The sequence below is a fragment of the Empidonax traillii genome, unplaced genomic scaffold, assembly GCF_003031625.1.
Source record: "Empidonax traillii isolate 1590-97213 ecotype Southwest subspecies unplaced genomic scaffold, ASM303162v1 scaffold417:size1128589, whole genome shotgun sequence".
Lineage (NCBI taxonomy): Eukaryota > Metazoa > Chordata > Aves > Passeriformes > Tyrannidae > Empidonax > Empidonax traillii.
In genome coordinates, this window is record NW_020955610.1 from 28,113 (window position 1) to 42,576 (window position 14,464).

The following is a 14,464-nucleotide window of genomic DNA, read 5'->3' on the forward strand; positions in this document are numbered from 1 at the left end:
TAGCAGAATGAAAAACTATATCTATCTTCCAAACTTAGTTGTTCAAAATCTGAACTCTGGCCACTAAATGCGTATCAGAAAATGAAGAGGGATTACACTTAACTGCTCTGCTGCAAAGCCACATAATATGGGAGCACAAAGCATTCACTTTTGGTTTGTGTCACTAGATCTGTTTTGAGCAGGAGATAGTACTAGAAAGTCTCTGGTGGTCCTTTCTAACTTGCATGACTCCATGAATTTTACTTTCATATAAACTCAGGATATTTCCAGTGAAAGTAGCAATATCCTTGATAGATCCTAATCAAGGAAATTGAAATCCAAAGACAAACATTTCAATTTCTGATGATTTCTGTATGCTTTTGCCAAGTACTGATCACCTCCCTCCTGCAATATAAGTAAATGTTTGCCTAACACCATCTCTTTGAAATCTACTTCATGACTTAAAAACTAGCTTTTATTCAGGAAGCAAAATTTCTTCCAGGTGTTTATAACAGCAGTTCTCTGTGAAGTGTTATTTAGTGACAGCCATAACCACCTTTTATCAGTCTCTTTTTTCTGTTGTTTAATCCTTTAAGTTAATACATTACCCATGCTTCACCTCTTGGCAAGGTATTTTTATTATTATTATTACAAGAAAAACAATCTCTTTTCTTTGTTTCATTTGGAATGCAGTATTTTAACTCCAGACAGGGTTGGTTTCACACTTGCAGAAATACCATGTGAGGGAAATACATACTCCATGGTTTTACAAAACTGGTTTTAAGCAGGGAAGTAACTATTGCATCTTAATGTTTTTTTCTGCTCATCAGAATAGGATTTTAGGATGTTCAACATCTCTTTTGGAGCATTAAATGAAAACCTCTTCAGTGGCAGGGAGGGGAGGGAAGGGAAGATAAAATGAATCAAAATGATGTTCTAAACAAGGAGAACAGAAACAAGAAAGAAGTAGAAACAAGAAAGACCTCCAACATGAATAATAAAGAACATGCCCATGTTTGGGGAAAGTGAAATAGCTCCCTCTTCTGTAGTATTTTATAACACAGACTACCTTTAAAAGAATTAAGATGTTTTGAACCTACAAAACCAGCACCAACTGACTTGAAATACAGCATCAGTGCATTTAAGCATTTACCATAAAAAAAATGTAAAAAAGAGAAACTGAACAGTAGTCTAGTTTTTTTACCTAATGCTTTAAGTGATAACTGGCTAAAACACTGTCCTGAAGGGTGCGCTGCTTTCATTCGAGTCTGCATACTTGTTTGAATTTTGTCTACTGTCCGAAAAAGTTAACTGCAGCCTACTAAGCAGCAGCATGTGTGTTTACTTAAGCTTCCTGTAAAAACATTCATATCATTCCAAGAGTGACTAAATGTTTTCCGTCCTCATAGTTTGAATTCCAGCCTTCCCCACCCCTCCAGTTCATTACATGAAAAATATCAGTCCTGAGTCCTGGGCTGAGGAATTTCCTTCCTGGGTTTGAAATACCTAATGCCTTGCAGGAAATTTTTTCCCAGCATTTAGCTAACTGTGTTAACTCTCAGGGTTCAACAATTCAGCATCACATAACAATTCATAAAATGTATGCAAGGACTTAAGATGATACAATTTTCTAATGTCATAAATAACTCCAAAAATGTATTCATTAATACTTCCAAGCACACAGTTTAGTTTGGCAGCCTTTTGTCTCAAATTTTATTCATACTGTCAACCTGAAACTACTAAAATATGGATTTCTCCTTCAAAGTAACTATTATAATCAAAGACTTTTTACTGCTGCAATCTGAAGAAGCTTCCTATGAATCAATGGTGCATGGGGGTGTGTATGTGTCTTTCTTGCAGTGATGCAATCAAAATACATACTTTCTACTCCCAAGATGTAAAGTTAAAACCTTTTGTCTGTTGTAATCAATTCTTCCAGTTTTCAGTTTAACAAAGACTTACATACTCTTCAAATGTATTTCAATTCTGATAAGAATTTTTTTTAATAATTTTAGGTGGAGTGAGACTAAGGAATAACCACCTTTGTTAAGGCAGAATCAATCAAGCCTATCAAGAAATGCCTGAAAACATTAAGAAGGCCATTCAGTTATTGTTACTAGGTAAAGATACAGCAAACACTACATTAGTGTACATCTGGGGCAAATCTATGATTGCTACAGGCACTGAAAAGAATTAGAGGATCTTACTTTATAAGTGAGACATCCTTAGCTGCACTGATATATATATTCATTAAGATTCTTTGGTTCTTTATCCTTTCAGCAGTCTGCCACTGAACTCAACAATGAATCACTGAAACCCAAGAAAATGTTATTTCATAGCAGCAGAGTCTTCCTGAGTTTCATTGACTTTCACTGGCAGTAAGTTTCATTATACTCTGGATGGTGTGGTTCAACAGGCTCAGCTGCCTTGTCTAGAATCACTATACTAAATCATGATCTGGCAAAAGTAAGCCCAATTCTCTACAGCTTGGCGTTTGCATCCCCTAATTGACTTTGATGAAAAGGCTGGTTCAGAGCTACAGTGCTTCTGCTGAACAATAACTTATACTTCATGCTCTAAGGAGAACCCTGGGCCCAAACCCATGTCAGTGAACACTCCTCACTACCACTGACTTCATCCTGAATGAATCAAGTTTCTTTTCACTGGACTCTGCTGCCTGTTTTCACTTAATGAAGTGCTAGACAAGCTAAAGGAACTGAACTGAATTACATCTCAGCTAGAGTTTGCAGCCCTTTATTGATGAAAATGTTAATTTCTTTCTGTGAAGATAAAGTGTCAGCCATAATGACAGCAAAGTACTGTGGGCCTTATTCATGAAAATCCTCTGAGGGGATTTTGTTTAACACCTAATTTCTCATTCATGGCTTATGCTGGCACCCTGCCACCTGTACCTGAGGGCTCTCATGCACAAGGACATATTGCGAGATAACCAATTACTGCATATCAGCATCCCTATGAATAGCCTGAGCCTCTGGGAGATGCAAGGGAACAGAAGCAACCATAAATTTTCCTAAGGGGCATTTTTGGCATTAATGCCAGCACTGAACACTTGTATTTATTATCTTGTTTAAAAAAAAAAAAAAGGAAAAAAAAAAAAGGAAAAAATTTAGGTATTTTCATACTATCTTACCCAATATTTACTTGCTGTGATCACAGCTATTATTCCAATTTCCAGATGGTCTGTGGGAAACCTGGTTATTTCTATCACTGTAGCTTGTTTAGTATTATTCATATGCTATTACATGTTCATATTCTATATTCCCCTATTTTAAAATAAAGCTCATTAAAAATGGAATTGCTGTTTAAACCACAGTAATATTATTTGAAAAGAAAAGAGTTGTTAGGCCAGCAGAGAAACAAGCAGCTCTGTAAGTAGCAATACTAACTGCCCTTTATTGCCAATGGATCTGGTTAGCTCCAACAGAACACGAACCCAGGCCAGCCACTGTGAAGAACTTCTAAACCAAAAGAAGTGTGAGCACACAGCAAAATTTTGCAGTCCCTTGGCACTTGAAAACCCACTTTCTCCTGTCTACCTGTCTGTTTTCATTAAATTTATAGAAACGTGTTCTCTTTGAGACTTCCTTGTGTTGCAAGAAGCCACTGGCTCTAAAACCACGGGGAAAGCACAAAGGGCCAGTCTGATTACCTAAGCCTTGGCTCTTAATAAAAACCAAACAAAGAAAGAGAAAAAACAAACTGAATAGATAATAGACTAAACAAACAAAGGCAAATCCCAAAGGACCAATATCATTACAGCAGATATAGAAGCTATATAGAAGCATCCACCAGAAGCTTAAAACTAACTGTTTGTGCTGGATCCACAGAACAGAATGGGCCTGATTTTTCCAGCTCCCACCGGTGAAAGGACATGCCTGGCTTGAAAAGCTGTATCAACTGAAGAGCTTGGGTTTGGGGACAGGCCAGTGATGAAGGTCTTCCCCTCGTCACCAAACTATCTCATTGTGCCTCTGTCTCCAGCTTTGTGCTTCTGCTGTGACCTTTCCTTTCTGCCTCTCTCCCTGTGGAAACAGTCGCCTTAAAGCAGTCCAGTTCCCTGCCTGATACATCGGGCTTCTATTGATGGTCATCGCTGCATCAGATAACGGGCAAGAAGTGATATACTGTAACAAGATGTCTTGCCAAAAGGGTTTTGATCACTTTGATGTTAAGTTAAAAAAAAAGGAAAAAAAAAGTAAAGCATCTTTATATTGAGCTATATATTGCTGAGCCACAGCCATCACTTGCATTAACACTGAAAGCTACACGTGATTTACCACTACTGCTTTCAGTTATGTAAGCAATTTCCTGAGCAAATCTCGTTTCACTGAGGCTGAAAATTCAACTGCCATGCCCTGAACACATCAAAAAGACAACCTTAGTCCCAACATGCCACAGGAGGAATTTTGTTTTCCTCAACAACTTTCTGCCTTCTAAAGCACATCTTCCCTCTTGTAATCCAATTCCATTCTCTCTTGTCCTATCTTCTTCTTTGCAACAACCTTTTAGGTTGCAACAACACAGTGAGTATCAGCAGCAGAACTTCTGTATCATCAACAGTATCAATGCTCAGGAAAAAGAGTGAAAAACTGACTTAAAAGGGGAAGGAGCACCGATCCATGCAGCTTACCTGGTTAAGAGAACAGATATCAGTGATGGCAGAAACAAAATAGCATTTTAAATGGGACCACGTTGTCATTAAAATGATATAACTAAAATTCAGGACAATAAGATGTGTGAAGGAAGCAATGTTTTTAAGGCCTGTCTTGCCATGGCATACTTACTTCTCCCAGTTCAGCCTTACTATAAGGAGAAAACCAGAGAACAGAAATCTAAAGAAGCCCCTTGCCTACTGGGTTAGCAAGCAATACCTGTATTGCAATGAAGGCAGATAGTACTTACTTCCTATCCCATGCATTAAACTCCAAGTAAAAACACTACTAATCTCAAATTTAAGGCTTAAGACACATGATGCTATCTGACCTCAGGGGTGGGCCAGAAGTCTATGAATAATATACTAGTCCCTGCTGCCGTCAGCTCAAACATTTACTTTTTTCAAAAATAATTTTAAAATACACAGTCTTAATGTTAAATGCAGACAGCCAACCTTTAACAGATTGTTATTTTTTCCTAATGTTCTGGAATTTTCTTAATGTGTGCTTTCAAAGAAAAATGTTAACAGATTCAGAAAGATACACAAGTCTCAAACTTCTAATCTGGTAACACCTTGCTCTCATATATCTAAATATTTTTATTCAGGCTGCTGATGAAAAGGCATAGCAGCCTTGAACTCATTTGATGCCCCAAAATATAACTTCAAGAAATTTACTGGTACCCTTGATGGTCCATTTCTCAGGGATTTTTTATTTCCTATTATGGCAAGATAAGATATGCTGAATAATTTCACATCATACCCCACACTCTTAACAATTACAAAACTTTTATGGACCTAAACAGTTGCTAGCTGCATCTCCTTCTAAGAGAAAATACATGTTATTGCATAGAATCACCTAACCTAGTCCAGGCGAGGTAACTTGAGTCCTGAAAGCACTGCAGAGGCATTAATGTGGTATGTTAAAGAAGCACCAGCTTATTTATATTGCAACCTTCAATAATGAATGATGGAAGCTTACATTCTACCCTGTTTGCTGCCCACAGTTCTTCTTAATTAGCTCAGTTCAATATACATAAGCATTTAATTCAATTATCTCTCATCCAGTTTCCCCAGTCTGGAACAGGAAATCACAGACATTTGCCTGTCCTTCCTTCACTGGAGAAAGAAAAAATCCTCTCAACATACTAACAGATTGAAAATACATCCATCAGTCTCTCTCTCTCTCTCTCTGTACTACCTTCCCAAGCTTGCTCACAGACACCTAAATAATGAGGGGTGACAGCAAATAACTCTGTGATATCCATCATGAGGTGATCACTGGGGATTAAAGGCAGTTAACCTGCTTCCTCACAGTAAAATTAATTCAGTGCAAGTAGCAACTCCCTACAATTCACTGGCAGCTTTTACACATTATCAGACACCTTCTTCATACCTTCTGATATGAATTTTGGAATTAATGAGCATCTGTAAAAAACCCTTATGCTCCTCATATTCGTCCTAAAAAGTAAGTATTTCAGTGAACTTACTTGGAAGAATACTGCAAACCAAGGAGAGCCCTGAGACGCAAGCAGATACACAAAAATATTTTTCTTCTATCAGATATAGAACAGAAAAATCTTGAGTGGCAGCTCACTGAGCACCCACAAGTGTTTGTATACTGTGAAGATGGCTCTGACAACAGGTCTAGATTAAACAATTCTAAAGTTAGTAACCTTTTTTTTCCTGATGAACTACTCCTCCATAAATGCAATTCTAAATGTACGTTATGTATATAATTTAAAATACCTTTTTGCCTCAATTTGCAAGTCTTCACATTTCCATTGTCAGGCTGGGTTAAGTTAAATCTCAGTGATTTATACCATATCTCCCAGATAATATCACCTTTTATAAGTTTCACTGAAATATCTATGCCCAGTACCAAACTATGTTGTGCAAAAAGATTTTCAGTTGCAACTAAATGACACTGATGAAGAAGAAACCAGGAATAATCCAGTTAACAGTAACACCAACTGCTGAACATTTTTGATCTTCTAACTTCTCCTATATTTATTAATAAGCCTTAAGGAAAGCTAAGAGCAACATTAGTGAATAATGGTGATCTTAAATGATCTCTTACTATACTCTTTTGGGCCAAAAGAGTATTAGGGATTGCCACTTAGAGGTGTAGTTAAACCATGCTGATGTTTTTTGCCCTCAGTAGTTTTTTCAGTAACCAGGCAATGCTGTACCAGCTACTTGAATCCTCCAAAATTCTTAAGTAAACTAGGAATTACCACGTGAACAGCAGTCATGACAGAGCAAAACAAAATAAGAGGAAATACCATTCTTACCTTCACACACCGGGCAGCACTCCCCGGGGACTTTAACAGGATTTAGGCAGCTCTGTCCGCAGGCCGTGGCAACGCAGTGTGGATCTCCATTGATGCACTGGCAGAAGGTACAGTCGTCCTCTCGCCAGCGGTCTCCGTGAGCTTGGATCTGACCATTGGCATAGCAGCCAGCAGGGTTATTTACTGGATAAAGTGGGTCTGAAATGAGAGGAATTGTAAGAGAATGAGGCTTAATGTTTTGATTTTCTGATTTTGTTTTTCAGAACAAAATGGATCTTAGATTTCTTAATTCCTTTTTCGTTCCAGCTTTCTGAAGGAAACTGAAAACAACTAAATGAACCATTGGAATGATTCGTGTCAGCATTGTATCACTACTTTATACCATGAGCAAAGATGAGACCTCTGGCACATTACTTGCTAGAGCAAGAAGCTTGCCTTAAGCTACACTTTATCACAGCTTTGGAGATATATTATTTCTTCTGAACAGATGATCTGGCTCAGTTTTCAATTTCATTTCAGTTGAAGTTTTTTCCCCTTGAAAGCCAGAAGACCCACTTATGTGCTAGAAATCAAACGAACATTTTGGTACTTAATTAACATAACTTTACGGAAAATACTTTATGTAACATTTCTCATTAAGTTTCATATAAATAAATAATGCAACCCCCTATATGCAAACCCATGACTTGAAATAAAAGCAGCTTTTACTCTTCAGAAATAGTATTACTCCAGAAATGTGATAGTTGCACTAATATAAATAGCAAAAAGAATATATACATTATGTGAATATATACAGTTTATCATGGTGGATAATAAAAAGATAACTGTCAGGCTCAAAAATTAAGTACCTGAGAATGTACAGTAAGTAGGTCAAATTTGTAAAGCAAGCAGCAATAGAAATTACATATTAACACAAATGCAATATAATAAAACCAATAGATACAACTGAAAACATTTTTTAGTGGACATCAAATAAGCACAAGTGATTTACCTATAAGTTATTTTTCCAGGAGGGTTAAGTTTAAAGGACTTGGGAGAAATAAGATGTCCTATCTAAAGGAAATTTCATCACTCCCCTTTGGAAGGAAGGCAATGCATTTTGAGAGTAGGTGGTGCTAGTAGCTGCTGTCTTATTATAAGCCACTTTATGACACTGAATATTTGGATTGAAACTGCTCACAACTTCTACCCTATCCTGAAATGTAGTGATATTCACAATTCTAGTAATTCTAGTTTTTGGCTTTGATTAAGCCAAAAACCATGTGTTTGTGAAAAAAAGGCACTTAAAATGTTTCCTAAGCTCTTAACTTTGCACATTTCATCTTTTAGGATTACCTTGCATCTGTAAATAACTATTTTGACTTAGCCAAAAATCAAATCATAAACAAACAAATGAAGTGAATGTTATCCTTCAACTTATATACAGGATTCTGATTGACAGAGGAATACAGAGAAAGCACAGAAAAGCCATATAAGACTTGTGCTATTTGCAATAGTCTTCTATGTGACTCAAAGCACAAAGTTCCTGGTACCCTTAAAAGGTCAGTCGTGTTTAAAGCTATAAATTGAGACCAGCAAATTACATATCCTAATGCTGATATATCCTACAGGACTTTGAGAAAGAATTCCTCCTAGAGTTAAGGCAAGAAGGGCTTAAGCCTGTACTACACAACTCACATCGAATTTGTCATTTTAGAATTCTCACAGAAAAGAAGAAAGCTTTATATTTCTTTATATTTCTATCATCAAGTAAACATTAGTAGAAAACAATGAGTCACCTTGAAAATCAGTCATGAAATAATCCACAGAAGAAAAGCAGGTAGAAAAAAATGTCACCTCTTCAACAACTAGAAAAGCATGAATGTGTGGGCTGTTAAGTATTTACACTGCTCATTTAGAAGCCTTACCTTGTCAATTTAGGTGTCAACATTACCCCAGTTATTAAGAAAGGGATCAGAGCTTTGTTTTTTAATTATTAGATTTCTCTTTTCTGAGGAGGAGATATGAGATGTCCAGCTGATTTCACTTATTGAGAATCTATTCCTAAATTCACATTTAAACAAGGAGAGGAGGAGTGCTTCAAAGGCCTTTTGACTACACAGTGGCCATAACCTGATCCCCACTGGGGCAAGATCCATATGTAGAGTGCTAGTCCGTGCCAGTTTGCTGGAATCCTGGTTGTATTCTGGCAGAAAATGTCTCCAGTACTTTCTAGTAGGGTCAATGTGAAATTTCATAGAGTCCTTTTTAGGAGGACTGCAGGCCTAGCAAGCAGAGGAGGAGGTTTTCAGCAAGGCAAAAGAGGTACATATATAATTGTAGAGGGGAGAAGGTGTATGCATTGTTCTAGTTGAACAGGAAAAGAAGCAGGTTGCAAAGCAATGGAAATGTGTCTTAGGGCCACAGCTGCTGCTATGGAGATGCCTGTCTAAATGCCCAGTGCAGAACTAAGAAACAGCTTTTTATGTCCTTTGTGAAGAAGAACCCCCGCCCCCCAAAATCCCTGCACACTTGATCGTGGTTAACGAAGTTCTGACGCAGAAGGGAAAGGAAAGCCAAACAGCTCTGTATAGAAAGGGCAGAGTGTCAGTGTCAGAGAAGCGCTGCAAAGAACAAAACAGCACACTCAGGCACAGCAAAAATGTAGAAATAAATTGAATTAAGGAGGAATCTACAAGCTTCAGAAGAACAAAAGCCCTTGTTTGCTCATTTCCATTGAGCAGGCAAATAAAAAAAAGCAGCAGAATTAAATGTAAACAGCATTCAAAAGATACTGTACCTTCACACACGGGGCAGCACTCCCCTTCTGGCACATAGTACCTGTCGCAGTGTAGCTCACCACACTGGGCAGAGAAGCAAATGGAGACTCCACCCTGGCATCGACAAAACCGACAAGCATCCATCCGAAACATGTCTCCATCATAATATTCCATGCTGTTAAATATGCAAGTTGGCTTCACTTCTGAAAGAAAGAAAAAAGTATTTTACAGATATTGTTAATAGGAAAATAGTTAAGCTCGTGTTGCTACTTACAAGAAGAGATATAAAAGAGACAGTTGATTTTTCTTCCATTTTTTAAACTTAAATAAAATCTTATTTTATTTTATTTTTAGGAACATGGTATATTTTATTGTGTTGCAACAATGGAATAAAATAAAATGCTATTCAAAATTACTTTCAGAGCAATTACCTACAATTAAAAGTCTTAATTTTAAAAAAATCCTGAAGGAAGGTTACAGCACTGGTATTTCTTCATAGGTGTTAAATATTTCTCATTCTGGATAAGCCTGAAGGTACTTCAGATTTCAGCACATGAAACAATAGATTTTTCTGCTTTAAGAAGACAGTTTCTGGTGTCTCTTAAGTGTAATCTTTTCTGCAGGACTTGGTACTCAGGTGGATAAACTGCACTAAAGTAAATTGTCCAATCAATAGGTTAAAAAAAAAACCCAACAAACATTTTGTGACTGCATGATCTGTTATGCAGAACCGAACACTTCTTAGTTCAAGCAACCTGGAGCTGTAACAGCCAGCTCACAGCTATACTTCCCACAAAACATAAACTCAATTGTAATAATATTTATGTGACCACTTTATTGTTTCAAAAACATAAGGCAGCTATTTCTTGTATGCTTCTATCTACAGCAGAGCCGTGACATATAATTAAATCCAACCTTTGTTAGAAAATAAAAGCCTGGGGAAATTCTGAAGTATTTTGCAAAGGACATTGCCTATTTACTTTGTTAACATTAAAAAAAAAGAAAGGGAAAAAGAAAAGATGCTCACTAAACAAATTGAACAGTTTGCAGATTTAATCAGCTTTCTTTCATAAATATTATTTTTTATACTGAAGATGTTTGGTTCCAGATTATGAAGTAGATCATCATAAATATATCATAAGGTCTTCTTAGGGCTTTTGACCTTGCAGTTACCCCACACATATGAACTTCCCCCCAACTCCACCACCAATTGCCAGCAAAGTGTACTCTGTTCAACCAGCCCAACTGATCCCCCCACACATGATGTTGTGTAGCTCCACTGCCCAGGGCTGAATCATTGTGACCCAAGACACTGCAGAAAAAATACTCTGAATTTATGTTCAACTATAAGACTCCACATTAGTCATTAGGAAATCATGACTTCACATTATCATCATTATATTGCTCAGTGACTTCAGCCTCCTCCCTCCTTCCTGCATCAGAATAAACTTTTTGTCCTCCTATGACACTAGCCCAAGATACTCAAAAACAGCCACCTGATGTAAAGCACTATCTAGTTAACCAGTGTATTTTTTTCAGAAGCTATGAATCTAGCAGTCTGAAAAGCCAAAGGTTCTGCAAACAGGAAGCTATTTCAGCAACAACGTTACTGAACTGTAGATAAAACCACTATGTTTCATCACATTTGAAGCAAACATAGCAAAGAAAAAAAAAAGGATAATTGTCCATGTTTCTGATTTCTGTAGAATAGATGGAAATGACTACTTGGTTGTATACGTAATGCCTGGCCACACAGGATTGAAAACTGCCCACTTTGTGGTCAGGTGATTTTCCTTTTTTTGCTTAGTGATCAATCTCACATGGGAGATGAAATATATTCAAACGAAAACTCAGTATTTGCAGATTACTTTTAGCCCACCCCAATTCTCTTAACTTCTGAGAGCTAAAACTGAGTTACTTTTGACAATGAGTTTTGACAAGGTTTTCTTTAAAACTCTGAAGTACTTATTTCCATATACGCTCATACTGAGCTCCAGCCTTGAGTCATTTGATATGATCATAAAGCATTAGAGTTCAAACTTGGAAGTATCTTGAGCAATGTTTGATTTTTATATGCTTGTTCTGTCTTCAAGGCATAATGTAGAAAGCAGCATAAAAAACAAGAGTAAGAAGAGGAAATACCACTGTGTCCGGGAAAACAGCTATGACCTCATTAGAAAGCAATTCACATAAACAAACACTTGAGAAATATTTTAAGTTTATGTAGCTCAAGCTGTTAGTTTAAAAACCTTCTCAAAAAGGAAAAAGTGCCAACACAACTCAAAAGGCCTTTAATCCATTTGCTTCTAGCTTCAGTGTTTTGATTGCAGCTTTCCAGATTTTTAGTTTCCCCCCCACCTCAAACAGTGGATATGAACTCATGCCTTGTTAGAAGCAGAAACATCCTCTTCAATGAATTATCATTCATTTTTAAATGTCCAAACAAGACTAAACAAGTAACTGCAAATCCCTCAACAGAAACAGTATATTTTATTCCTACAATGAAAACCACCAAAGAATTTCACTAGACGTATATTTTTACCATCCAGGTTTATGGCAGCTTATACATTTATACTGAACTATAGACCTAAGCTTATACATCCAGCTACGAGAAAAGGATTACTTTGGTTAGAACCAAAGTAATATATAAGTATATATAAGACTCCAGTCTTGAGACTGAGTCAAGCCAGAACAAGCACTAAACAAAAATCTCTAGCTGTAGATACTCCAGGTGGAAGCCTAATGAAAGAGTGAACAGCACACAATGAAATTATAATAATGCATTTTCTTCCACCACAATATGCTGAAAGATTCTCTCAGTACTCTGCTTTTTTTGTTTTGTTTTTTTTTTTAAGTGTCAATTTTATTGCCTTATTGATATATGTATGACAGTCACAAAGGAAAGAAGGAACATAAAGCTAACATGAAATAAATGCATCTTTTCCTAGAGGCCAGTAACCACGAATTCATTGTTTTGCTAATAAGGAGAAAAACTACAGGTAGGATTCTTCAAGCTTCACTGCATCACAAAGTAATTCAAATTGACCAAACTTCACAGCACAAAACAGTTAAACATATCTCAGACTCCAAATCCTGTTTCTGATGCAGACTACTACAACAAAGCAGTGGGCATGAGACAGACCACAGATTCGTGAACATAAATTCAGTGTCTGCTAGCTCTCAGATAAGCCAGTAATACAAGATCGATCCAGCCCAAGCACTGACATACTAATGCCCACCTGTGAAAGAAGCGAGGATAGAGCAGATGATTCCCAGAACAATACAGAGTTTATACTGACTGTGGAAGGACAGATGACATCACATCTCTGCTGTTATATCAAGTCAAGCATGAATAAGACGGACTTAATTTGGCATTAAAGTTCTTTCCACAGAGAAACAAGAAATAGTTCTGACACATATTTGTCTCTACAGATCTCATGGCCACAGCCTTTTTTTACTGGGTGTGAGAGCCCTAAATGTAAGAGTTGTAGTAAACCCCAGAGTCTCACACTACACAAACTGTGATTATTTCTCAAGGCCTCTATCACCAATTTGAATGGCAAATGGCTACAATCTGTTTAATCAAATTATTTTTCTAAGGTACTTTAACTTCTACATTTAAACCTAATGAAATACAGTTCTATTGCTGAACTAGTCCAAATTAAAACTTCTGTTATTGAGTGGTTTTAGTTTTTCAATACTTATGTTTTTATTTGATTAGAGTCACGGAATAGCTTAGAAACATGTCCAAGTTTGGGAAGCCACCCTTTGCAAGGCAACAATTCTGCACGTGGTACACATGAGATGCTTCAGGCATCACATGTCTGCAGGTAAATTTGGGCACTTTCTTTTGTAACATCAGAAGTTCCAGCTCCTCTGAAGCAGAAGCAAGATTCAAAACAATTTTCTGTTGTTTAAAGAATTAAAAGGTCCATGATTCTAGCACTTCAGATATTCTTTTAGCAAAAAGAAGTATTTGTATCAGAGCCATGGAAGGAACTAGGGCAAGTGCTGTGAACTTTCTATTAAACGAAAGGGAAGGAAACTGATAAACTTGAATCCTGTGTCCATATAAACAAAATACAGAGAAGCTTTTCATTTTTAAAAAGCTGTGCTGATAGTTTAAAAAAGAGAAGCATGTGTTTCATTGGAATTGGCCCATAACAGTGTTACAGGAAACTACGTGCTATACTGTTGCTGTCTTGCAAGCATATAAAAATAAGATAGATAGAAAAAAAAACCTATGTGGGTTCTTACTCTTCAGATTGTACTCGTTAGTGCAGCGTATTCCCTATTAACATGATTACAGGACCATTCTGAAAGTCCTTTGGTCCTGCATCTTCTAAAAAGATCATCCAGAAACAGAGAAACCAGAAATAAACAAACCCATAACTATTACCTGTAAATCAGTGCAATTATTTATGCATGAATTTATACAATTATTTATACATACTTAAACAGTTTAAAGGAATGAAATACTATTTTGTGGCACCTCCATTCTGTAAAAACTGTTAAAAGGTACTTGGGTTGCTGAGGAAAACCAAATTCAGCTCTACCTGATAAATCTCATTTTCTTTAAAACCACCACTAACGGAGAAACTGCAGACTACCTATTAAACAATTCCACAGTTTTAACTACTGTAACTATGCAAAAATCACAGAAGGGGGTAATTTAGGTTACATAGAAACAGAAAACAAGCAGAAAGGAACTTTCCCAAGTTTCATTACGTTTCCCATCTTCATATCCTCCAATGTGCAAA

At 36.8% G+C, this 14,464-nt stretch overlaps 1 protein-coding gene across 1 annotated transcript in view; it reads right to left on the reverse strand.

Annotated features, from left to right (window-relative positions):
* LOC114062546 (cysteine-rich motor neuron 1 protein) overlaps window positions 1–14,464 on the reverse strand; it is a 156,455-nt gene that overhangs the window by 20,001 nt on the left and 121,990 nt on the right. Inside the window, exons 6-7 of the mRNA XM_027894108.1 lie at window positions 9,725–9,907; window positions 6,946–7,143 (exon numbers count right to left, since the gene is read on the reverse strand). Of these exons, the coding sequence (XP_027749909.1) occupies window positions 6,946–7,143; window positions 9,725–9,907 (381 nt within the window). The remainder of the gene's footprint in view (window positions 1–6,945; window positions 7,144–9,724; window positions 9,908–14,464) is intronic.